At 46.1% G+C, this 26,497-nt stretch overlaps 1 protein-coding gene across 1 annotated transcript in view; it reads left to right on the top strand.

The window, feature by feature from the left end:
• Positions 1-326: 326 nt before the first annotated feature.
• TLL2 (tolloid like 2) overlaps positions 327-26,497 on the top strand; it is a 151,524-nt gene continuing 125,353 nt past the window's right edge. The window contains exon 1 of the mRNA XM_019953203.2: positions 327-7,457. Within this exon, the coding sequence (XP_019808762.2) occupies positions 7,268-7,457 (190 nt within the window). The 5' untranslated portion in view covers positions 327-7,267. The remainder of the gene's footprint in view (positions 7,458-26,497) is intronic.

Raw genomic sequence — 26,497 nt, 5'->3', positions numbered from 1 at the left:
AATGAATGAGAAGCCCTTTGAATGAAATTGTGGTACAAAATCTGTTCAGGTCAGTGTACTGTGTAAAGTGGGGGTGGGTAAAAGTGGTCCGTGTACTAGAGGATGAGCAAATAAAGCTTACAGTTTTCTAAGAGAAGTAATTTTAATTTTGAATACATCTTTCTGGAACAGTCCATAATGTGAAGTTTTCCTAGAACCATTGAGTTTCTAGTTTAATAGTTTGCTATGCAAATGACCACCTAAAAACTATACTGTATATTGGTATTTTTAGAAAGACTCAAAACATTTTAACCTTAATGTATTTAAACCTTAACATGAAGTTCATGCCATTCAGAGTTACATAAGGTGTTTTCATTGCAAAATACGTTTCTGTACATTAATAGACTGCATCCTATAATGTAGCATTAAAGACTATAAAGGGTGGCAAGTTTGATTTCTTACCACTTAAGTATGACTGACATGAACAAATAGAAATTTGATCAAAAGCTGTCGGTAAATCCTCTTCTTTAAGCCAAAATATTATATGAAGTGTAACCTGCTAGTTCCTTCATTTTCTTTTTTTTCTCACACCTGCCTTTAAGATCTAATAAGAAAAAGAACTAAAAGTTAGTACTTAATGGCTTATATTATATAACTTTTAAACTACATGTAAAATTCTTATACGAACATAGAGTCTCTCTGATAGATTGTAAATTGGCTGGCAAGCTTGTATCTTCATAAAATGGAATTTGTTTCTCATGAGTCTTTCAGGTAAGACAGGGTTTTTAAAGAATGAGTGCTTTAGCTGCATTCAGGTACACCAGTTCTTTTACTAAACTAATCTGTATTTGAAATCCTTTGGAATCTTCACCGAAAAATAGTTTTGTGATATCCAAATACATTAAGAACTTTATTAAAATGAGTATAAGTCACTTGAAAAGTCCTTTAGAAAATAGGTATTGGTTTATGGCTTTTTAGAGGGGCTGGGTTGTGTGTGTGTGTGTGTGTGTGTGTGTGTGTGTGTGTGTGTGTGTGTGTCTTGAAGATGTAATCCACAAATAGTTTAGTTCCACAGCTTTCAGTTGTAGAATAGCAAAATATATTATTTAAGTTAATCAAAGGGTAGGATTTTTCCACTTCATAAATGCCGTTTGTCTTTCATTTATTAACATTTGCTCAACTTAGCAACTGAAGTTTTGAATACTCTGAAAAACTGGGGATTTGTAAGTACGCTTCACCTGAAATTTAGCTACATTAGTGACATTGTTAATAAGTATACCCTAGTACAAGAGTGGGCTTCCCTGGTGGCTCTGATGATAAAGAATCTGCCTGCCATGCAGGAGACCTGGGTTTGATCCCTGGGTTGGGAAGATCCCCTGGAGGAGAGCATGACAGCCCACTCCAGTATTCTCGCCTGGAGAATCTCATTGACAAAGGAGCCTGGCAGTGCAAGAGTAGGATAAGGTGGAAATGTAGTGACTGGAAAACTGGGAAGACATTCTCTTGTATGGAGTTTGCCCATAAATTAAGCCCCATGCCCTTGGAATTAATTACATTGTGGTAATTTCTGAACCTAGTGAAAGGTATGCTTGAGTGTTTTCCATTGAGAGTGGATGGATCCCTTTATAAAGGTGGTTGCTGCAAACTCCAGTTCTTCCAAAAGCCACTTTATTCAGGGTTTATCCACAAATTGTATTCATTTTGATAAAGCTTTTGTTTCCTAAATGTTTACTGATCACCATATGCCAAATGTTTTGCAAATAAATATTAGTTTAAGATTTCCTGATTTTTTTTTTTTTTTACATTTGTAAAAAAAGAAATAATGTATTAGTGTAATTTGTTCAGGAAAAGCTACATATCGAAGGGCTTCTATATAGGAATTTTGAGAAAGAAAAGCCTATTTGTAATCTATACACTGCAGTTTCATCTGGGTTTTAAGCTTAGGTTTCAGTGTGTCTTAGTGCTTCATCTGTTGATTTATTGGCACACATAATAAGAGTAGTGACATGAAAATACAAATATTCATTAATGTTTTATATCTTCATAAAAATTGCATAGTTATGAAGCTCCTTAACAATACGTTAAGGAGATCAGAGAAGTGAAAATTTATCAAGACTGGAAGTGTGTGTAGAAATAGACTAGATTTAGAGGTCAGGTAGATCAGAAAGTTGACATACCGCTGCAGAAAGTTTATAAGATTTAAATTCGGTTTGAGGAATAACTTTTGTTCTGTGAGCGTTTTCTAAAAGCCATCTGATTTGACCTCTTTGAGCTGTAGGCAGACTTGTGCAGACAAAGGAAAAAGTACATTCTTGTTTCACTGTTATTAGGATATGGAAACAAACTGTTGTGAAAAGTGTTTATCTTGAAGAATTTGTGAACGGGGCTAATAATTGATACAGCAGCGTTTTGTGTGCTTGCCCCAGTTCATCAGTGTAGGTCATTTGAAGCTTATAAACATTATAAGTAAGAGCTTAAAGGAAAGGAGGAAATAACATGTCATTCTATTTGAAGGACAACAGGGTATCTTTGGAAAAGCAGTCCCACTTGGGCTTTTCAGCTGTGTCAGACTTGAACCTATAAATCCCTGGAGTACGGACAATTGGTGACAGAGTTGGGAGGAAACAGTTACTACTCAGTGATGACTTCCATTTTTGTACTCACCCGTGATTTGTGTAGGCCATGTTCCAACTGGCTTTTTAGTAATAGAAATCCAGTGCAGTATAAAATGTATCACGTTTGAAGTTCTAATCTAGTCTGTTAATCTAACTGAAGTTGAATTTTTAAAAAGTAATAAAAAGTCAATGTTCTTCCCTTGGATGCTTTCTTTCTTTCCTTTTTGAAACAGATGATCCAAGCATAAAGGATAACCCATTATTATTGGCACGCATATGAAGAGATTACTAATAGCTTTCCACAATTAAATAAAGCAGGGGTCAGCAAGCTTTCTGTAAAAAGCCCAATAGGAAATATTTGAGGCTTTGAGAGCCATACAGTCTGTGTCACGACTGCTCTACCATTGTAGCACAACAGCCATGGGAGACAGTACATCAGCTAACGAGCATGGCTGTGTTCCAGTAAAACAACAGCAACAGCCAGCAGGTCATAGTGTGCTGACCCCTGAAACAAAGGATTTAAAATTTGAGATTTGGGTATTTTCCCCAACTTCATACTTTGAGGGAAAAAAATACACAGAAAATGGGAAGAACGGTATAATGAATAAGATTTGTCTTTTTAAGAAATGATTTTTTTCTCTCATTACCATTCTTTTGCCTTTCTTTGTATACAAACTCTGACACCAGCATTCAAACTCCTCTGTCCCTGTCATTCTCCTGATTGAGAATACTTTGTATTTGTCTAGTACTACTGTTGCACAAGTTTCACTTGTGTCCTCTCACAACTGTCCTGTGAAGCTGATAGCATAGGCAGCTAGATTTTAAGAAACTAGAGCAGCTAAAGAGTTCCTTGTTTTTAGCCCAGAAGTAATCAAAATTAGGTCCTATTGTTTTGACGGCTGTAACTGTAAAATGGGGGTGTCACTTTTCCAGCTTGTGGAAGAGGTATTCATAGAGGTCACGCTGGAAATGAGTGTTGTATAGCAATGGATGGGGTTATTTTTATTGTACTACTAATACATCAAAAGTAGCGGCGAACTTCTCCAAGTCTATTTGTAGTTTTTTTCGTCTTTAGTTTTAACTGGTTATTTAAATTCTTGTCAGCCTCCTTGACTCTTTTCTCCCCCTGATTTTATTACCAGCTCCAGTTGACACCTTACTTGAAAATTCCTGTTAGCTGCATAGTTTAAATTGCTGCAAATTTGAGTACTTTAAATATCTTTAGTGGGCACTTTTTTCTGGTTGGAGAACTAGGAGTTTAATAGAGGAAACTGTTACACAACCAACTTCTGAATTTCACAGTGAGAGCTTCTATTAAATAGCTAATCAATAGTTTAACATTAGAAGGGGAGGGAATAAATTTGTGTTGGGACACATGGAGTCAATGGTAATGCAGTCTAGAAATGTTTTTAAAGTTATGTTCAAGGTTTTGCATACTTAAGGTGGTAGCAGTTTCAAATTTTTTAAATGAAGGACACAGTTGTAGGGGGAATTTTGACATAAGTCATTTAAACTGGCCCATGTCACAGTTCTTATGGCTCTGGGTAAGCCACTAAATTATGGGACCTAACCTTGGAGGTCACTGAAGGGAAGAGAGAGTCCAAAGAGGGTCCAGAGAGTAAGACAGATCTGATACAGGTTAGAGACCCAGAAGGGTAGGACAGAAATAGGTTAAATGTCATAGGTGTGGTAGCTGCTGTAATGTTGGCATGAAGATGCAGCCTGTGTAGTTACGAAGTTGTGCTCGGCAAAGACGTGGAGCAGCAAGGCCCTATTAGGATGAATGCAAGATGTTTAATGCAGTGTGAGTAGACATAATGGAGATGGCAAGAGCTCAAGGCTGGAATACACACGTAAGGACAGCCTGATGGGGGATGGAGGGCCTGATGTGCCACGCTTAAACGGGCTTAGGTAGGGATCCCAGCCACAGAAGGTTTTAAAAAGCTGCTGAAAATCGTTAACAGTATGAAATAGTTTAAAAACTCAAATACTGTCTCAGTGGTCAGTTCATGTAAACCAAAAATAAACCAGCAAATGAGAGTGCCCTCTACCCTGAAGGGTCTGCTCCCTGCCTTGGAGAAGGTGGTGTGTGGTAACCTGGAAAGGCATCAAGAGGAAGAAGGGACCTCTGCGGAGTAGTTATGGAAAACTCGGTAGGGGTGGAGGCGTTTGAGAGCTGCTGCAAGAGAGCCGTGGAACTCGGCATAGGGCGTAGCAGCAAAGAGTTGGGTGGATGACAGACATCTGACTGAAAAGGGACAGTTGTATGGACTTGCGATCATGAGCTGTGGAGGAGGAAACCCACAGATAACTAATGGAACTGAGTTGCGTGGCTTTAGATCCCAAAGCCTTTTATTCCAAATCTATCTCGTTTTTTTTTTTTTTTCCCCATGGAAATTAAAAAATACATTTATAAAATTTGAGCCCCGATTAGAGTTTAAAATATAAAAGTAGTAAGTGAAATCATAAAACATGAAGCTGAGAAAAAATATTAACCATCGCTTTGGATTGTTTCTAACTTTTCTGTACTATGACTCAAGTGGTTTGTTCATACTTGTTTGATAGCCTTTAAGATAGTATTCAAACAGGGCATCTGACGTAAAGATGCAGTCTGCTCATCCTAGAGCACGACTGTCTTCAAAATATTTGGGCAAAGAATGTTGGTGAGAAGCCTGGCAGCTACTCACGAGGTGGGGATTAGAGGCAATAAAAGCTCACAACCTCGGTGCTTGCACAAGAGGTCGCCTGTAATGTCTATTTTCCGGAGGAATTCCCTGCTAATGAGGCCAGTTGGCTGTTCGCCTAGTGCCATCTGGAGACCTGGAAGTGTCACAGAAGTTTGTTAGGCTTTTGAGATGTTGACGTTGTGGACTTGTCTACTGACAGGTGGTGACCTTCACTGGGTTAAATGCAGAGACCTATGGCGTTGGGTTTGACTCCTTCCAGTGTTAAGGCAGAAATGACATTCAACTCCTTCCCATACCTATTTGATGGCCACTTGGTCTTCCCTGCCATTTGGTGGCATCCATTCCCCTCCCGCCGTTCGCCTGCCCCAGATACTCCCTCCCCTGTCAGTTCTTGCCCAGTCTGGCTCCATCCTATATATATATGCCCATTTGATGAAGGCTCAGCATGAAACGGTCAGCTTACATTTCTAAGGGCCAAGACAAAACAGCCAGTAGTTAAACCTTTACTGGGTTGTAGGACTTGTCACCCTACTTATTAGATGATCATAATGCAAGAAATTCAGAATCCTGTGTAAAGCCCAGCTCTGGGCTCCCTGTCTGCTGTTTTGTCATTGGTGACTGTGAAACCATGTGGAAATCCCAAAGGAAATCTTGTTCCTTTTTTCTGCTTGCAGTTTAAATGGAAAAAGGATTCTGCTGGGTGTGATGCTAACTACACATTGATGTATTTTACTTCTTAATGGGGCAATTTTGCTTTTGTAGAAAGGTTTTTGAAAAGCCTCTTGGTAATAGCATTTTTATGTCTATAAATCAAATTGGCTCAGTTTTAACAATTTTTACATTTAAGGTACAGCATAGGAGGGGGTTTCAAATATCTCTTGATTATTCTCACATTATTTGGGCATATGTTTTTAATTAGCAAAAAATTAACCAGACTTCAGAAATTGGTTGTTTTTATTCCATCAAGTTAATGGTGAATGGCTTATTTAATAAAACATGCCTGTAATTTAACACAAATAGTAGGTATAGCTGTTCGTTTGTCAGTCTTTTTGCCTGTATGAAGCGTCTTGCACTGTTTTCCTAAAGGATAGGGTCACGTAGAGGGGAAATCCGTCATTTTAAATCATTATTTTCTAAGCCACTCTATCACCAGCCATACCTTAGGTTAGGTGGTTACTGCAGCAAGCGCCAGTCACGGCTGGACGAGGGAATGTGGAGAAAGCTGAGAGGATCGTAATCGTCGGGTTTTTTCTGCGCCGAAAGCGACCCAAAGAGAAGATTCGCTTCATCCCTACAAGGAAATGATTCTCCGAAAAGCACATAGCGAGCTGGTCGTAGTGGGAATCGTTCGCATTGGGTTTCTGGTCCGGCGCCCAGAGCTTTAGCCACTGCCTCCTGTCTTCACCCACGTGTGCACCGGGGAGTTGTAAAGTGAATTTTGAGAATAAAGCAAGGCGGGAAATCCAGCCTTGATCTTCAGGAGCAGCGTTGAAGGGAGGGTGGGCCAGAGGCGCTGTAACACCCAGAGAAGGGCACCCTTTGCTCGGTGGGAGCTCGGCAGGCCCTGGGTCCTTGGCTTCAGCTTCTGCACCTCGCTCCCCTTCCTCCGAAGTTGCGGAGGTGCCGGGAAGAGGAGGGGCCTCGCTTCGGGCGCCCGAGTGATTGGCTGCCCAGGGCCCCTGGCGAGGGCTGTGCGGTCCAGCCCGGGTGGAGAGGGGCGGAGCGGCCACTGTTCAACCACTGCCACAGTCGCAGCCGCCGCAGCCTCGGCCGACGAGCAAGTAGCTCCGAGCAGCGGCTTCCTAGGCGCGCGGACGCGGACCGGGACGCCGCGCTCTGGGGGTTCCGCGCCCGAGCCATGCCCGGCAGCCGCGCGTAATCGCCGTGACCGGTTGCCGCCGACCCGATTCTGTACGCGGTCCCTCGCCCGAGAGTCCAGCTTTTGGTGCACTCAGGTCCCTTGGTCTTGGCCGGCCGCTCGCAACCATGCCCCGTGTGACTGCGCTCGGGGCCCTTGTGCCATTGCTGCTGCCTCTCCTGCTACTGCTGCTGCCGCTGCCCCGCGACGCCGGGGGGCTCGGGGAGCGCTCGGACGCCACCTGGGACTCCTCGGCGCTGGAAGGCGAGGAGAGCGCGGAGCAGCAGCTGGAGCATTACCATGACCCGTGCAAAGCCGGTAGGTGCTGCCGCCGGGAAGTCCGGCACAAGTTTGCCTTTGAAATGCAAACGAGGTAGTGGGCAAGCCAGCGCGGCAGTCTGTGGGGGCGGGTCACCCTTCCCCTCCGCTGAGTTCTCCGGACTCCCCGGGAAAACAATGCCCCAGAGGGACTGCTTAAATACCTCTCCGGCTGGGACGTCCTGGCCCCTGGTGTGCGGCGCGCACCGGGTGGCGGCCGCGGGAATGTTCCCAAAGTGTCCGAGGCCGAGAGGGCGCCCAGGAGCTGGGGCGGGTCCCGGGGTCTCCTGACAGCCAGGTGGTCAGCACGGGCCACCGCCGGACGCGCTGAGCTGGAGCAGAGGGGAGGGAACAGGGCTGGGCGCAGCGTTCCCAGGCTTAGACGGAGTCTCTGGTTCCGATTTCATGACATTTGTAAGTTTCACGCAAAGTTTCCCAAGATCTTGTGGTTACTCTTGGGAAGAGAGTTTAAAAAGGGAAAAGCTTCACAGCGGGCAAAAGGAAAGCGATAGCCGATGGAGAATGAGCATGACTCGAGTTGCTGCAGACTTCCGCGTAGCCTGTTCTGTGGTCGCGGCTGGGGGTCGTCCTGGGCGGGCAGAGATGGAAGCCGTCAGGTGTTCTAATCCGGACAGGAAGCCGCGCCCCGGGACGCGCGGGTGTTTCTGGCGCTAATCGCAGCCCGGGCGCTGCAGCTTGTTTCCCCCTAGGGGCTCGTGTGTCCCAAGGGTAGCGGTTTCAGCCGCTGCAAAGCCCGAGCGCATGTTCCAAAGAAAGCCTTGGGTCTGGGGCAGTTCCCAGCTGGAACCGAGGGGTGCTCACACTCCCCAAGGGGTGCTCATACTCCCGAGAGGGTTGGTCTGAAGCCCGCCGAGCAGCTCCTGGCCCGGGGCCGCGGGTAGCGGTGTTTATCTGTGGGCAGGGTCCGGCTGGTTCTGTGGGCGGCCCGCAGAGACGAGCGGACCGAAGGAAGCTCGCATCCTCCACGCGCAGAAGGGCAAGGTGCTTTACTTCTGTTGAATGAGGGCGTGCCGTGAGCCAGTGTGGGCCCCGTTCCCTCACTCCCTGAAGAGGCTCAGTCTCCCTCTAGTAGGCTCAGTTTTCTCTTCTGCACTGGGGAAGTAATAATTGTCGGAGGATTCAGATAATTTATGGGGAAATTCTCTGCACATGGAATAATGATGAAGACACTGCTTGTGGTGGTGTTACTGTGGCCAGTGTAGTCTAGGCTCTGAGTTGGACAGGTCAGAAGTCGGTGAAATCTGGGGCAGACCAGGTTACTCCGAGGCCAGAGAACCTAGGAGAGTGTGAGAATCTTGTGGAGGGTGCCGATCAAACCAGGCTTGAGGGCCTGGGCTTACCCTGAAGGAAGATTTCTCCAGAATAATAGTCCACTGCTGTACCTTGTGGGGTTTCTGAGTTAGGAAGGAGGACAAAGAGTTGATCCCTGGGTAATTTGAGAGAAAATCCACAGGTAGCATGTCCTGACAGAGGTGTCTCGGTTCCTCACTGGACCTAGGTCCCAACCAGGCTTGAAGAGCCTCTGGAGCACTGAATGGTGGCCTTGCCTGAGAAGAAGGACACTGAGGATACAAAACTGGGATGGGGGCTAAATGGAGTAGATCAGCCATCGGCCATCACCTGCACCTGTCAGAACCTGGATTTTACTGGATGTGAACCAGGGGCCTGTGGGAGGCAGTGTGGGCCTGGACTGGGGTAGCAGTCAGTGTGCCAGAGAATGTATCGAGCTCCTCTAGGACGCTGAGTGCTCATCTGGGCCCTGTGAATCTGGGTGAAAGAGATATAGGTCTTGTCTGGGAGCTCTCCAGTTGCTGATCTCAGCTTTGTGGAATAACACTAAGGCAGCTTGGGGCCTCATTTTTCTCCAATAATTTTGGAGAAATTGCTAGATAACCAGGGCATGCATGTTCTGCGACTCTTCCCAGATGGGATGGGAAGGGCGGGCAGGGCTGGAAAAGTAGGTGTAGGGTTTCAGCCAGCTCTGAGCATCCTCGACAGCGGTCGTCCATCCTCCCAACCCCCTGACCTCTCCCTCATCCATGCCAATGCTAAGAGTGTCCAGAAGAGGGCGATGGCAAGGGAGACATCAATAGGCTCAGACTTCTGGAAATTCCCTGAGCAAGGGAACAGCCTTCTAAGGACAATAAGCAGTTCACCAAGGACTGGCATCTCAGTGAAAGGACGTGCCTCTCGGCTTGTGAAGAACACTGCCTTTGCTGGTTTTATATTCAAACCAAACCTTAAAGGGTAGCCTGTCCTCCTATCCCAGTCACATGCTAACCCCTGACTCCTCTTGGCTAGAGCCCCTTGCCTAGGACCTGCCTTGGGTCTTCAAATCTGAAACACCTCCCACTTGCCCTTCTTGAGCCAGGGGTCTCCATTTTGTGGAGGATGCAGAGTGCAGACAGAGAGTCTGGGGTCTGTTCCTAGCCTCTCAGGAGCTGTGTTCCTTGGCATGTTCCTCTCTGGGTCTTAGTTCCTCATCCATAGAGTGAAACTGTTGGACTAGTTAGGGTGGCAGGCTGCCAGGTCCAGGGAGCTGGCTCCCTTAGTCCACATCAGCCCCGTTCACACCTTGCGAGCCCTTGAGTTTGTGCCCCTGGCTCCTTCTTTCCGTATGGTTCGATGACCTTTGCTTCCAGCTCGGGCTCTCAGAGGCTGCCCAAACTGGTCAGTGTTCTGTCATTTACACTTTTACCATTTGCTCATTTTACTATTTACTCTGTCATTTACAAACTGTGTGACCTTGGGCAAGTCACTTGATTTCTCTGTGCCTTAGTTTCCTCATTCCTACTAGGTTAGTGTGCTTAGGACAGTACCTGACTTATAGTGAAGTACTTAATAAACAGATTTCCTAGAAACTTGTTGAAAGAACATCTTCATGCTGATCTTTGGAGTACGTTTTGAATTGTGAAATTTAAATTTACTAATAGACAATCTAATTGAGGAACTTCACTGGTGGTCCGGTGGTTAAGAATCCATCTTCCAATGCAGGAAACTCAGGTTCAATCCCTGATCAGGGAACTAAGATCCCACATACCTATAATCGAACAAATAAATAAATATATTTTTTAAAACCAATCTATTTAATGCTGTAAAAAGGAATGCTTTCGAATCATATGATCTTGAAATAGGAGTGGACCTGAAAAGTGCTCCTGACCTGGGGCTGGTAAGATGTGTGGGGCTTCATGGGTGTGGTCTCTGTCTGGTGGCCCATGGGTGTGCTGTTTGCTTTTCATCTGACGCTGCAAATGAGGTCAAGAGTTCGACTGAGTAAATTTCAAGACATCCTTTCAACCACCATGTCCCTGAGAACAACTTCTGCAAAGCTTCTGAGAGCTTCTCCAGCCTGCTTGCCCTCACTCATAATTCCTTAGCTGCACCCAGAGCCAGAGGCCTGGATCCTTATCCTGACCCTGCCTCTTACTCTTCCTACAGCCTGGAGCAAGTCCTTCACCTCTCTGTGCCTCAGTTTTCTCATCTGCAAAATGGGGATGGGGACAAAACTGCTTCTAGGGCAGACATAAGGCTAGTTGTAGCTGTATTTCTGAGAGGGCAGGGTCTCAGGCAGGACTTCTGTGTCGATAGATTGTTTAGGAGGTGATCCCAAGCAGCAGGGTGAGGGAGCAGGGCACGTATGACCAGGAAAGAGGAAATCCAATGAAGGAAGAGGAATCTAGGTAACTGCCTTAAGTTAATAGGGCCGTGTTCCCACCTAGCCGTGTTCCCACCTAGCCCTTCCATAAGTCCTCCCAGAATTATCTGCCCAGGAAACAGGAGGCTGGAACATTTATACAAAAGCTGCTGTTCTTCGTTGTTTGCTCCCTTTTCCAGCTTCTATCCCTGTGTGAAAAACCACCCAAACTCTGTAGTATGGAACAAGCGCCATTTGACTCTGTAGGTGAGTCTGTAGATACGGAGTTTGGAAAGGGCACAGCAGAAATGATCTGCCTCTGCTCCACAGTGTCTGAGCCTCTGCTGGGTAGGCGTGCAGGCTGAGGGTGACTTGACAGCTGGGAGCTGGCATCATTGGAGGCTCACTGGTTCTCTCACATCTGGCAGCTGAGGCTGGCTATTGCCCAGGGCCTCAGTTGAACTGTTGGCCAGAACCTGCAGGTGGCCTCTCTGTGTGGTCTCTCCATGTGGGCTGGTTAGGCTTCCTCACAGCACAGCAACTGGATTCTAGGTGCATGCATCCTAAGGGAACCAGATGGCCTCTGTATTTCCTCATGACCTTGCCTCGGGAGCTACGTAACATCTCTTCTGCCATGGTTACAAGCTCTCCCAGGTTCAAGGGACATGAACATAGCCCACCTATCCAGGGGAGGAGTGTTAAAGTCACATTGTTAAAAGAACATGTGGAGTGACTTCCCTGGTGGTCCAGTGGCTAAGACTCCATGCTCCCAACGCGGGGGGTCCGAGTTCAAGCCCTGATTGGTGAACTAGGATCCCACATACTGCAACTAAGCACATACTCCACAGATACTGAGCCCAGGTGTGCTCTAGAGCCTGCGTGTAGCAACTAGAGAAGCGGGTACACTGCAGAGAAGAACCCAACACAGTCTAAATTGATAAATAAATATATAAAACACCTTAAAAAAAAAAAAAGAGCATGTGGAATGGAGGATGTTGTTGCTGCCAGTTTGGGAGAATGTGACACTCCTTGAGGCATGAACTTCCCTGCCCTTCTGTATATGGTTGCCATGGGCTCTAGATTCAGAAAAAGTTCTCAAGTAGAAAAGTGGGAAGCCGTGCAGCGGATGCATGGGACTGAGGATCTGGGACTCAGGTCACCAGCAGTGTCTACCTAAGGCTGAAACAATATGCAAATACCTTGTAAACTGTAAAGTGCTGCATAGCCTTTTGGGTTCATAAAAGTAAAGTTGACAGCCAGCTTTACTTTTCAGTTGGTGGCTTAATAAATGCCAGGCCTTCACATATGATAAACATATATATTCCTCCATGAATAAATACAGTCAGCAGTCCCTGACGGCTAATGGCAGCAGAGCTGGGGTAAGGAGCCTGGCCTGGGAACTAATTCATTTCCCAGGAGCAAGTTTGCAGGCCTTCCTCACACTTTGAGACCTGACTTCTGCCTGGAATTTGGGGCCCCACTCCGTCTTGTCATTCTCTCCCAGAGACAGTGACCTTACATTCAGTTCCTCATTTGGGGGTCACCAGAGCCCTCTTTAAGATGGCCCTCTCTGGGGCAGCTCCTACCTGCAAGCCCTCACGTTGCTGATGTGAGGCTGGAATGTCAGACTGTGTGAGGCCAGTGATGGTTGTCCGCCTCGGTCACTGCTGTAAGCCCAGAGCCCCGCAGCACATCGCAGGTACTTGTCAATATTCATTGAATGAGGGAAGGATGATTCTGCCTGGCCCTGTGTGGCCTGGGTCCGCGGCTGAAGGACCCTCCAAGCTTGCTGTCAGCCTGGAAAGGGAAGCGGAGCCAGCCGGATGGGCAGCAGCCCCTCCTGAGAGAGCTCCAGGTGGAGAGTGGAGTCCTGGGCAGCACTCCCAGGGTTCCCTTCCTTCGTGGCAGGGGCACGCACCCCAGATTCTTAAGCACAGGTGTGAGGTTCCCGTGGTGCCTCCTAGAAGCCTGTCTCCCTGGCATAGCCTGTCCCTAGTGCGGGACCATCTCCCTGGTGCCCACCATCTCCCTGGTGCCCACCATCTCCCTGGCGCCTTGTCTTTCCCCAGGTGGCCACACCCAGGTGAGGGCAGCTGGCAGTTTTACAACTTTGCTTTTATCCCTGCTTGTCTTGGTGTCCTTGCTGATTCAGGCAGGTGCTGATTTGATGGAGTCAAAATATTCCAGAGCTGCATGGAAATGAAATGTTGATCTTTCCCTCTTCTCCAGGCAGGAGCTGCATCTAGTCCACCTTAGTTTCCAATTTTTTACCCCTAAAGTGCCCCAGGGCAGGGCATGAGGTGGTTAAGAGCCCTGGCTTTGACAGTTGATGGACTGGGGTGCAAAATCTGCTGCCGGTGCAAGGCTTTGTGACCTTTAGAAAATTAGCCTCTCTGAGCCTCAATTTCCTCCCTTGAGAAGACTGTAAATATTCATTTCTCAGGGTTGCCAGGGATTGAGTGATGCAGTGTTTGTCACGTGTTCAGCACTGTTTCTGGACAAGGCAAGAGTTCAGGGATGGGTATGCACGTCCCTAGAGCACAGAGCAGGTGCTCCCAAGTACTTCCTGAACTTGTGGTGAAACACTCCAGAGGAATTTGAATTTTTGTGATATGTGAACAAGTGATTTCATGTAGTAGAGTTAGTTAGAGATTCTTAAATTCAGATCTGATAATTATTGGCAAACAGCGTCTCAAAAGTAAGTGAAGGGTGAATTTTAGGAAAAAGTTGAGGATGGGCCAAGGCAGAGCTAGGGTAGGAAACACACTGTTTTGGCTTCTGCAGAGAGACACAGCTGCCCACGCTGAGGATTCAGCTAACCGAGCCGGTAGAGAACAGGTGGCCTTCAGGTGCCCAACAGAGCCAAGAGGTCCCAGCCAGGGCCATGACTCAGGCTAGGGCACAGCATCTGGGGGAGGGGAGGTCAGAGGGGAAGGCATCAGCCCCTTTTGGGCTAGGATGTTCCGAGAGCTGAAAGATAGCAAGGACACCACCCCATTGACCTCCAGTCCAGGCCCCAGAGCAGACAAACAGCTGGGACTGTCCAGATCCATTTTGCATCTGGAGACACACCCTCAGGCCGAGACCTTCTGCCCAACATTGGTGCTCCTTTGAAAAGGAAAGATATAAACATCTGAATGCAGAGTTCCAAAGAATAGCAAGAAGAGATAAGAAAGACTTCTTCAGCGATCAATGCAAAGAAATAGAGGAAAACAACAGAATGGGGAAGACTAGAGATCTCTTCAAGAAAATCAGAGATACCAAAGGAACATTTCATGCAAAGATGGGCTTGATAAAGGACAGAAACGGTATGGACCTAACAGAAGCAGAAGATATTAAGAAGAGGTGGCAAGAATACACAAAATAACTGTACAAAAAAGATCTTCACGACCCAGATAATCACGATGTGATCACTGACCTAGAGCCAGACATCCTGGAATGTGAAGTCAAGTGGGCCTTAGAAAGCATCACTACAAACAAAGCTAGTGGAGGTGATAGAATTCCAGTTGAGCTATTCTAAATCCTGAAAGATGATGCTGTGAAAGTGCTGCACTCCATATGCCAGCAAATTTGGAAAACTCAGCAGTGGCCACAGGACTGCAAAAGGTCAGTTTTCATTCCGACCCCAAAGAAAGGCAATGCCAAAGAATGCTCAAACTACCACACAATTGCACTCATCTCACACGCTAGTAAAGTAATGCTCAAAATTCTCCAAGCCAGGCTTCAGCAATATGTGAACCGTGAACTTCCAGATGTTCAAGCTGGTTTTAGAAAAGGCAGAGGAACCAGAGATCAAATTGCCAACATCTGCTGGATCATGGAAAAAGCAAGAGAGTTCCAGAAAAACATCTCTTTCTGCTTTATTGACTATGCCAAAGCCTTTGACTGTGTGGGTCACAATAAACTGTGGAAAATTCTGAAAGAGATGGGAATACCAGACCACCTGATCTGCCTCTTGAGAAGTTTGTATGCAGGTCAGGAAGCAACAGTTAGAACTGGACATGGAACATCAGACTGGTTCCAAATAGGAAAAGGAGTACGTCAAGGCTGTATATTGTCACCCTGTTTATTCAGCTTATATGCAGAGTACATCATGAGAAACGCTGGGCTGGAAGAAGCACAAGCTGGCATCAAGATTGCCGGGAGAAATATCAATAACCTCAGATATGCAGATGACACCACCCTTATGGCAGAAAGTGAAGAGGAACTCAAAAGCCTCTTGATGAAAGTGAACGTGGAGAGTGAAAAAGTTGGCTTACAGCTCAACATTCAGAAAACGAAGATCATGGCATCCGGTCCCATCACTTCATGGGAAATAGATGGGGAAACAGTGGAAACAGTGTCAGACTTTATTTTTGGGGGCTCCAAAATCACTGCAGATGGTGACTGCAGCCATGAAATTAAAAGACGCTTACTCCTTGGAAGGAAAGTTATGACCAACCTAAATAGCATATTCAAAAGCAGAGACATTACTTTGCCCACAAAGGTTCGTCTAGTCAAGGCTATGGTTTTTCCTGTGGTCATGTATGGATGTGAGAGTTGGACTGTGAAGAAGGCTGAGTGCCGAAGAATTGATGCTTTTGAACTGTGGTGTTGGAGAAGACTCTTGGGAGTCCCTTGGACTGCAAGGAGATCCAACCAGTGCATTCTGAAGGAGATCAGCCCTGGGATTTCTTTGGAAGGACTGATGCTAAAGCTCAAAATCCAGTACTTTGACCACCTCATGCGAAGAGTTGACTCATTGGAAAAGACTGATGCTGGGAGGGATTGGGGGCAAGAGGAGAAGGGGATGACAGAGGATGAGATGACTGGATGGCATCACTGACTCCGTGGACGTGAGTCTGGGTGAACTCTGGGAGTTGGTGATGGACAGGGAGGCCTGGCGTGCTGCGATTCATGGGGTCGCAAAGAGTCGGACACGACTGAGCGACTGATCTGATCTGATCTGACTTATGATGCTGGCTCTGTAGGTAGAGCTCAACAGTGGAGGCAGAAAACTCCAAGAGTGTCCCCAACTCTCACGTCAGTGGGACCCGTGTTTCCATCTTTCTCCTGCCCAGTGATGCTGTAGTCAGCATCTTGCAGCCTCTGCTGGGGGTGGCATGTGTGTGGGGGAGTGTCCTTTATTCCTCTGTCCAGCATAGAGAGAGGAAAGGAGGAGCCATCACAACAGCCTTCCATCTGCAGGGTGCCTGGCACCTGCAGGGCTAGGTCCTGGGTGCTAAGGAGCTAACTGCCAATCAGACCTCAGAACTGTCCCAGGAGCTCCTGGGCATGGCCTCCTCAGCGGGAAGATGCTCCTGATGGAAGCCGAGTGCAGACGGGCAGCAGCCCCCCACCAGGCAGCGCCTCCCGTCAGACCTGGACCTCCCCTTACCACTGCTTTTCCTGCCACTCTCGGGGTTCTCCCCATCCTGGGTTGTGGTTGTTTGAGCACCTGGCTCCTCGCCTGATGTTTGACCACCTAGCCTGTTGCTTTGGTACCCAAGCTTCGGAGTCAGGCTGACTTGTATTTCCCTTTTCAGCTCTGTCACTTACTAGCTGTGAGAGCTTGAGCAAGTCCTGCAGCTGTAAAGCCTCAGTTTCCTCTTCTACATAATGCAGTTAATAGAAACTCCTATTTCACAGGCAGTTGTTGAATGAAAGGCAGTTGATACTGTGCTTAGCAAATAGAAGCACTCAATATTGCTATCATTTTGTGGCCTCCGAAACACCTGTCATGCGCATTAAATTGAATTACATGAACCACATCACTTTCTATTCCTCTTGAGAGCTCTGAGAAGTGAGCCAACTCTGGAGACAAATTGCCTGGGTTCAGATCCCAGCTCTTGCACTAAATGACTTTGGGACCCTAAGCGAGCTGCTTAAGCTTTCTGGGTCTCCATTTCTTCACCCATAAAATGTGATTACTAATACCTACCACAGAGGGTGATTATAAGGGTTAGATGAGTTAATATAGATAAAGCACTTAGAATAGTACTTGGAACATGGTAAACTGAATATTTAATATTCAATAAATATTATTGTTTTTATTATTATCATTCCATAGAAATCCAGCAAGTTTTCAAAGAGCAGGAAACAACTGGAGCAGATGATGATTTCAGAGTTTTATGTTTCCTAATGATGCTGATGGCAGTAATTCTATATCCAGACCTTGCCCTATAAACAAACCTTCGATGGCTCTCATTGGCTTCCTTGATGTTTGGCTGGGTTGGGAGGTAGTTCCCTGTGCAGCAAGCCAAACAGATGTCCAGGTCTCACTCTAGAAGCCAGCCCTTGACTGGAGATGTGTGATTGGTGTTAATCTGAGCCTCCGTTCAGTCCGTGGTTCTCCCAGCTACTCGTCTTTCCGAAAGCATTCCTCCAGGGTCCAAATAGCCAAGATGCAAGCTGGATTTGGGCTCACATTGCATTCGATGGCAGTGCACATCCTTCTGGCACACATGGTCGAGCAATCTAAATAGAGGCTGTAACTCCACTGGGCTCCAAACCTTTGCCTTCTCACCCTTCACTCTGTTTTTCAAGAGGAAGAATAACAGCATTAACCCCCACAGTGGTTACAGCATTGCCTTAGCATTGTTTATAAAGCTCTTTTCCTTCCACTTTCTCCAGTGGTCTTTCAAAGAGCCAGGAGATGATCCAGGCACTCATGAGAGGTGCTCCGAGATCTTACGATCTTGTGGGTATTGCAGGATAGGTGTCTGCCCAGAGAATGCTGGGCAAAATGCTAGGACCCACACAGGACACTGAACTTGTAATCTGTGAGACGAACACCGCAAACACCTGTTCTCCCCTTGAAACCATGGTCTCTCCAACCCTGGAACAGCTTCCCTTCTCCTGCCTCCCCCACCCCAAATCAACAAGCATCTCTCACTGCTCATTCTGATGGTCATATTTTCCACTTGTTCCCCAGAGCACCATAACCCTCCACCTTCTCCCTACCCTCTTCTCTGTCCTTGGCTAACAACCCAACAAGGATGAGACAGTTCTGGCCTTCAAAGTATTCTTAGTCCCAAAGCAGAGGGAAGAATAAATGAATAATACAGGGTGTTGAAATGTATCTTTCATCCTCTCTGTTGCCCCATCCCTTTCCTACCAGGCCCAGATAAGTGCCTGGGGGTCAGGTCAGTTGAGGACAATGGGTCCAGCCACTCACCCCTCCCCAGAAGGAGAGGACTTCAATGGCCCATGATTTCCAAAGAGGCTCTGGTTGAGTGGCAGCCTGGGTGGCGGAGCAGAGCAATGAAATATCCTGTATAAGAGACTACTTTTGGCATCAGGCAGCCCGTGGCCTAAAGCCTGCCTATGTCCTCATTGCTTGTGTGGCTTTGACTAAGTTTCTTAACCTCTCTGAGCTTCGGTTTCCTTATTGGGAAAATGATATGAAAACCCGTCAACTAGATTTGTTTGCAGATCGAATGAGGTAGTGAACAAAAAGTGTTTAGCAAGTGGTCATTAATTGTTAGCTCTTCTCTTTGCTATTATGATTACACCTGTTATTGTTCCCCATTTAAGAATTTGCCTATAAGTGATAATCTCTCTGTGGCCTGTGCAGGCTTATCTCTCCCTCTGCAGAGAGTTCTCTTGGGATCCAGAGTGTGCGGCAAGTGATAATTTATTGCTCCACAGCTCGCTTGCTCTCATCCATGAAGCAGGGAGCGGATAACAGATAAACCAAATGCATAGAAGCAGGTTTCTCATGGTGTCCTCTTAGCCCGCTCGTAATACAGTTCTGCCTGGATGCAAACATAGCAACAGGAACTGAGCTTTCCTGCTGATTGGTTACAGACCTATCCGTGATCACGCCACCCTCTAACCACTTCTGTCAATTACCAATAAATATTCTCAAGCTCGCCTGCGCGGGCGCTTGAGTGTTGATGTTCAGCCCTGAGTCTTTGCCCGCTCCGCCAGCTGGGCCACTTATCTCGTGGCTCATCCTGCAATTTGCACTGAGCCTCCTCTCCTTCCTCCCACCTGGGTTTCTGGCCTTGAGTTGATATGAGTCCTGCCTGAGCCAGTTTCCCACAGGAGCAGGCTACCTTCCTCCCTGACTCTTTATTATCTCATGCCTGGGTCAATTCTCCTTCCCGCTGAGCCGGCACTGGTTCACCGTCCTCTCCCCCTGGGCTCAACCATGGCTTGCTGGGGTCTGGGCCCTGTGGTGGCACCTGGTGGTGATGCCCATCCTGGATATCGGTCTCTCCCTGCTTCTCTCAGGCAGTCCCACCCAAGTCCTGCCAATTCTGTTTCCAAATTTCAGCCCATCCACTTCTCTCCCTCTTTACTGCCCCCGTTTGATCTGAACCCCACTGACTCCCACGTGGGCTACTGTGATGGTACCTGTACCCATCTCCCTGCTGCCCCCTGGTCTCCCAGTCTGTTTAGGACCCTCGATTTAGGTGTCCTTTCCCCCTAATGCCTTCCCAGGCCTGATCTCAATCATGTCCCTTCTCTTAAATCTCTCATCACCTTTTTTCCCTTGTACCACAGGTTTTACAATCAGTAACTAGGTATGGTCATTGGAGTGACTTTATCTGCTCAGTGTCTGTCTCCATATCAGACAATGAACTTCAAGGAGGAGACTCGTTTGGTTCCCCACTCACCAGTGCAGTGCTTGGCATATGATGAGTGCTCAACCAATAATTGCCAAATGAAAAACTGAGCAAATGAGATACCATAGCAATTTGGAAAAGGTAGCAGTCACTGTAGGACAATCAAGGAAGGCTTCTGGTAAGGGAGGTGATGAGCCCTGAGTTTGGCCTGGAAGGATGGATGGGATTAAAAAAAAAAGGGGGGATTCAGGGGAAAGCATTTCAGGTAAAATAAACATTATGAGTCAAGACTAGGTAGCAGGAATGCTTTGAAGTTTCCTGGAGCTGTGGCATTACCTGGCTTACTCTGCTGGATACTAGTGACAAGATTGAAAGAGGTTAGAAACAGTGAAGTCAACCTGAGACATTTAAAACATGCCCCTTAAGCAAGGGGGAGCTATTGATGTGTTTTAAGCAGACAACCGTTGTAAGACAAGTGATGTTTAGGATCTGTAGAAGCAGGAAATAGGAGGACCACCAGGAGTTCTAGGCTTGGGAGCATGGAGTCCAGACTTGGGCCCCAGGAATGGAAAGGAAGGGAAGGTGGGGGAGAGATCGTGGCTCTGTGTGTAGGACAGGTCCCAAGCTGAGTTCTGCCTCAAAGGCGAGTGAAACATAAATGAGTTCATCCAGAGATGCTCAGCAAGCTTTGGGGTGCTCTTGAGATGGGCAGGAAAGGGAAATTATATATATATTTTTAACATAAAACAGTTTTCTTAATTATACAGCAAATACGCATCCACTGGAGAACATTCAGAAAATATAGAGAGAGCCAGCAAGAGTAAAAACTTCAGGCAATTCCATTGCCTAGGAGTCACTGTTGTTAATATTTGCTGTATAGTCTCCCAAAGGTTTTCCATGCATGCTACATATATTGTTTTGGACTGCTTGTATTTCACTTTCCCTTAGTACCATGAACCTTCTTCCGTGACAATAAAGATGCTTAGGTAATAAATGTACTCGTATAGCATCTATTTTAAGTTGTTTCGTATAGATGCACTTAGCGGCGGCAGCAGCAGCAGCAGCAGCACCATATTTAATTTAATCAATCCCCTATTGTTGGACATACAGATTTTTTTCCCAGTCTTTTCTTTTGCTTTTGTAAATAATCATGCTGGAGTTATCCTTATTGCCTGATTTATGTGTATGTTTTAAATTATTTTCTCAGAAAAAATTCTACCCATTGAATTGCTGGGTCAAAAGTATAGATCTTTTAGGGCTTCTGACTCTTATTTTCAAATTGCCCTTCAAATTATATATATATATTTTTTTTACTCTTTGTATCTCATTAAGATTAACATTAACATTTTTATATTCTAGGTTTTAAAGTCTTTGTAGATTTGATAAGAGAAAAATAATTTACATTTTTTGCAATTTGCATTTATATTATAATTGTATTTCTTTTTCAAATAATTTTGAGACTTTGAAAATATATTTTGGTCATTTGTATTTATTTTTCTGTGTGCATTTCCTATTTATGGGCTTTTCCCCTCCTTATTTATGGACTTTCTTTTTTCTTTCTGTTTATGCTCATTTTTCTAATTAGATAGTCATTTTTTAAACATTTTGCAGGAACCATGAAAGATTAAGACTTCAACCTTTTATCTGTCATGTTTGTTGCAAATAATTTTTGGAGAGAAGATTTTTGAAAAGCAGAAAGCTTATCCCATCTTTATTACTCACTTGCTCCATGGCGATGACTGCATGGCTCAGTCAGTTAAGATTAGGTTGAACTGCTAGTAATGAACCCATGTTAATTGGCTGTGGCCACCAGGATCCAGTTGGGAGACTGAAACCACATCGGTAATTTCAGAAGTAATTCAAAAATTTAATATAAGGATTATTAACTCGCAAAAGGGGATGACTACTAAAAGAGGCAGAGAGAACTTTAAAGAAAACAGGGATGGTAGATATAGGGAGCAATTATTAGGGAAGGAATATATTTGAAAGAGGTCCCTCTGCCCCCACAACCCTCCCAGGCTGTGACTTAATAGGAAATGATGTGGCTGTGGCCCCCTGACAGCTGGAGAAGTTTGTTGAGATACTGCAGGAAAAGGCTGACAAGTGGGGAATTGCCCTTTGGAGTTTGGTCAAAACTCTGAAGGTTGGGTGCCAGTGGGTCTCCTGAGCACTGCTGGTGACCACTTTATAGGAGCAAGAAAGATGAGACCCCCCAGAACGAGGAAATCCCTTCCTCTTGTCATGTCCCTCTAGTGCCCTCTACTGACAAAAAACGTTTTCAGGGTTCGGATCTAGCACAAAACATAACAAGGGTGGATCTAGAGCTGATAAGCAATATATTGATAGCCAGACCCCTGCCCTAAACAAGCCAGAAGTTGCTTTCTCACTTCAAAGTCGGGAGTTCTGCTATCTATGACCAGGATGGCGGTTCTGCTCCAGGAAGTCCCCCAGGGTCTGCTCCTCCACTCTCCCTAGGCTGACGCCCTTCATGGTCCATGACAGTAGCCCAAGCTAAAACCATCACAAACACAGTCTGGAGATGGAAGGCATGGACAAGAAAAAGGACAAAGAATGCGAGAGAAGGTTCCCAGGAGATGCCATCTGTTTTCATCTCATTGGTTGAAAGTTAGTCACATGACCACAGGTGGCTATATGGGATTCTGGGAAATACTTCTTCTGGAAGGCCTGGAACTGAACATCAGAGGTTGTGTTATTTAGGGAAGAAGCGAGAAAATTGGTGGATAATAAACAGCCTCTGCCACTAGAGCCCACACTTGCTGTACCTTTATGAAGAAAATTTAGGCAAAATCATGATATGCTTATGACCATTAGTGAACATTAACTAGACACACAAGCTGAGATCTTAGGGTAAAATCTTTTAGAATGCTTGAGTTGGAAGTCACCATTGAGATTATTTATTCTGTCTTATGAAAACCCTTAGGGCCTAGAAGGGCAGTAATGTGTCCAAGGTCACATGGTAGCTCCTGGCATGCCTGGAGGTGGACCCCAGGTCCCCTTCACTTTCCGCCTAGTGTATCTGTCCATTCTCTGCACTGCTCAGGCTCTCCAGTGGCTTTTGTCTTCAGAATGAGTCCTGCTTAATTGCACTGGTAACTTAAAGTTCGACAAGAGATCATTCCACACTGGAGATATCAGGGCTTATGAGATATGCCTGGTCCTGAAATCAGGCACGTAAGATGCAAAATTAGAGTCCAGGAACCCTCTGGCTTTTAGAACCTAAACTGCACCCTTTTCTCCATGACTTATTGGAGGCCATGTGAGCTTAGGCTATGGGAACACAGCAGGTGTGAGACCGCAGTAAGTCCTTTGCTGCTGGAATTAAGCAGTAAGAAGTGTTATCTTAGGCTAAAGTAGCCATTCACCTTGCTGCTGCTGCTGCTGCTAAGTCACTTCAGTCATGTCCGACTCTGTGCGACCCCATAGACGGCAGCCCATCAGGCCCCGCCATTCCTGGGATTCTCCAGGCAAGAACGCTGGAGTGGGTTGCCATTTCCTCCTCCAATGCATGAAAGTGAAAAGTGAAAGTGAAGTCGCTCAGTCGTGTCCGACTCTTAGCGACCCCATGGACTGCAGCCTACCAGGCTCCTCCGTCCATGGCAGGAGGAGCATTTTCATTTCCTCCATCCATTTTCTAGGCAAGAATACTGGAGTGGGTTGCCATTGCCTTCTTCGAGCCATTCACCTTACCAGTCAGAATGCCATCTTCCTATTTAGCCATGGAAATAATGGGAGGACTTTCTTAGAACAGGATATAAGATGGCAGCAGGAAACAAACTTTACCCCAGATGTTTCAACTGAAGAGATTTTCACGAAGGGGCTACTGTCAGAGGCAGGGTTAGGGAACAGAGAAGAGCACAAGGGACCCAGAGACTACCAAGTCTCCCCTGGGGCTGAAGAAACGGGAAGTGAGCTGTGTTACAGGAGCTCCAGCTCCTGTGCAGGAGGGTAGGTGCCTGAGTCACTTAAAGTATAGCTGATTTCATTTATTGTGTTAGTTTCACGTACACAGCATAATGATTCAGGGTTTGTTTGTTTGTTTGTTTGTTTTGCAGGTTATATTCCAGTATAGATAGCTATCAGACAATGGGTATAATTCCTTATGCTATACGGTGTATCCTCCTTGCCTATCTATTTTATATATAGTAGTTTTAATCTGGCACCAAAGTAGGGAGAAAACAGGGAAGAAATGCCTGCAGCTCTCTCCCCTCTTCACTCTGATCAGCCAGGGTGTCCTCCTGATTGAATGCAACCAGAAGCCAGAGAGCAGGGAGATGTGGAGGAAGCAGTCCACAGGCTCTGCCTTCCTGGGCACAGAGCAGGGCAGAGAGGGTGGAAATAAGTATGAAAAGGATAGCTTGAGTCAGAGCTCAGGCCTTGCTGCAAGTGTTCTTTTCTGTGGATGGAACTGTTTTTAGTATCTTTACAATATACATTTGTAAATGGCCAGGTGTGGCACCTCCAATGCCACTCCTTCTTTTAGGCCAGTGGCAGACATGACTAATTGATCACGGCTCCTTTTCCTGTGGGTCCAAGAAGTCACCTGTGGGCATGTGAGGGGCTTCCCAGTGGTAAAGAGCCCACCTGCCAGTTCAGGAGACCTAAGAGACTGGGGTTCGATCCCTGTGTTGGGAAGATCCCCTGGAGGAGGAAGTGGCAACCCACTCCAGTATTCTTGCCTGGAGAATCCCAAGGACAGAGGAGCCTGGTATGCTGTAGCCTATAGGGTCTCAAAGAGCCAGACACAGCTGAAGGGACAGCACACACACACACATGCACAGACAAGTGAGGTGAAATAGATTTGGAGCTGTAAAACTTAACTAGCCTTGCAGATATGGCCTATCTGCTCATGCCAGACCGGTAGAGAATCTTTTTTTCTGGAGAATTAGCTGAGCAGGTATTTCTTAAGCCAAGTGAGTCCTGCTTGGAACATGGCTCTAAAGTGCATTGGTGCAAACTTACGGTAATATAGATAAAGAGGCAAGACAGAAGGTAATGTCTGCCTTGAGCAAGGTAGCTTCTTGGCTCCTCTGGAAAGTAGGATGATGCCAACCAAGGCAGAAAGCAAAACTGGGTGTTCTTTTGAGATGGGATCAGCTTTCAGAGCGGAGTTGCTCTGTGGTACCCATCTGTTTGTGGTGCTCTCCTAGGTCCTGACTGACCTTAAAAAGATTTTTGTTTAGTATAGTTGATTTACAGTATTGTGTTGGTTTCAGGTTTACAGCACAATGATTCAGTTTTTTGCGTATTATATTCATTATAGGTTATTACAAGATAATAGGTAAATTTCCATATCCTATACAGTATATCCTTGTTGCCTATTTTATATATAGTAGTTTGTATCTGTTATTCCTCAGAGGAGTCAATGGCACCCCACTCCAGTACTCTTGCCTGGAAAATCCCATGGACGGAGGAGCCTGGTGGGCTGCAGTCCATGGGGTCACGAAGAGTCCGACACAACTGAGCGATTTCACATTCACTTTTCACTTTCATGAATTGGAGAAGGAAATGGCAAGCCACTCCAGTGTTCTCGCCTGGAGAATCCCAGGGACGGGGGAGCCTGGTGGGCTGCCGTCTATGGGGTCGCACAGAGTCAGACACAACTGAAGCGACTTAGCAGCAGCAGCATTTGTTATTCCTATACCTCTCATTTGTCCTTCCCTCTCCCCTGTTTGTTTTGTAATGATCTTGTTTGTAACCACAAGTTTGTTTTCTCTGTCTGTGAGTCTGTTTCTGTTTTGTACATACATTCATTTCTACTATTTTTTAGATTCCGAAGTGATACCATATAGTATCTGTCTTTGACTTATTTCACTAAGCATAATATTCTCTGGGGCTACCTACATTGCTGCAAATGGCAGTATTTCATTCTTTTTATGGTTGAGTACTATTCCATTGTATATGTATAAAATGAAATATCTTCTTAATCCACTCATCTGTTGATAGGCACTTGAATTGCTCCCATATCTTGGCTATTGTAAAACAGCACTGCTACAGACATTGTGATGCACGCACCTTTTTGAATTAGTGTTTTCATTTCCACCCAGAAGTGGAATTGTTGGATCGTATGGTAGTTCTGAGCTTCCCAGGTTGCGCTAGTGGTAAAGAACCTACCTGCCAATACAGGAGACCTAAGAGACGTAGGTTTGATCCCTGGGTCAGGAAGACCCTCTGGAGGAGGGCATGACAACCCACTCCAATGTTCTTGCCTAGAGAATCCCACGGACAAAGGAGCTTGGCGGGCTATGAGCCATAGGGTCGCACAGAGTCGGACACAACTGAAGCAACTTAGCATGCAAGGATGCATGATAGTTCTATTTTTGTTCTTATAAGGAACCTGCATACTGTTTTCCATAATGGCTGCACCAATTTACATTCCCAACAATGGTCAAGGGCTCCCATTTCTCGAACATTTCTTATTTGTAGATTTTTTGATGATAGCCATTCTGACAAGTGAGAAGGGATACCGTATTGTGATTTTTGATGTGCATTTCTCTGATAATTAGTGATGCTAAGCATTCTTTCATGATTGACCTTTAACACAGGAAGTTCTATGGATTCTTAGGTCCTGCTGCTTTTCTGGTGTGCATGCTCAGACCCCTGAGTTCAGACTGTAAGTGGCTTCGAATAGAAAACTCTTGGCTGGAACAAATGGCCAATGGGTTATGGACGTTGCCAGCATGATTTAGGACATAGATGGCAAATAGGTCCCAACTCACCTGGCATCTCCATCCATTTGTGCTGGCTGTCTGTAGACTGTGTTGAGATGGATATGAAGGCTGTGGCCTCCTGTCCAGGGCAGTAGGGCTGTGATT

The sequence above is a fragment of the Bos indicus genome, chromosome 26 (genome assembly GCF_029378745.1).
Source record: "Bos indicus isolate NIAB-ARS_2022 breed Sahiwal x Tharparkar chromosome 26, NIAB-ARS_B.indTharparkar_mat_pri_1.0, whole genome shotgun sequence".
Lineage (NCBI taxonomy): Eukaryota > Metazoa > Chordata > Mammalia > Artiodactyla > Bovidae > Bos > Bos indicus.
The sequence above is the reverse complement of the archived record's forward strand: the minus strand, read 5'-3'. Positions and strand labels throughout refer to the sequence as shown.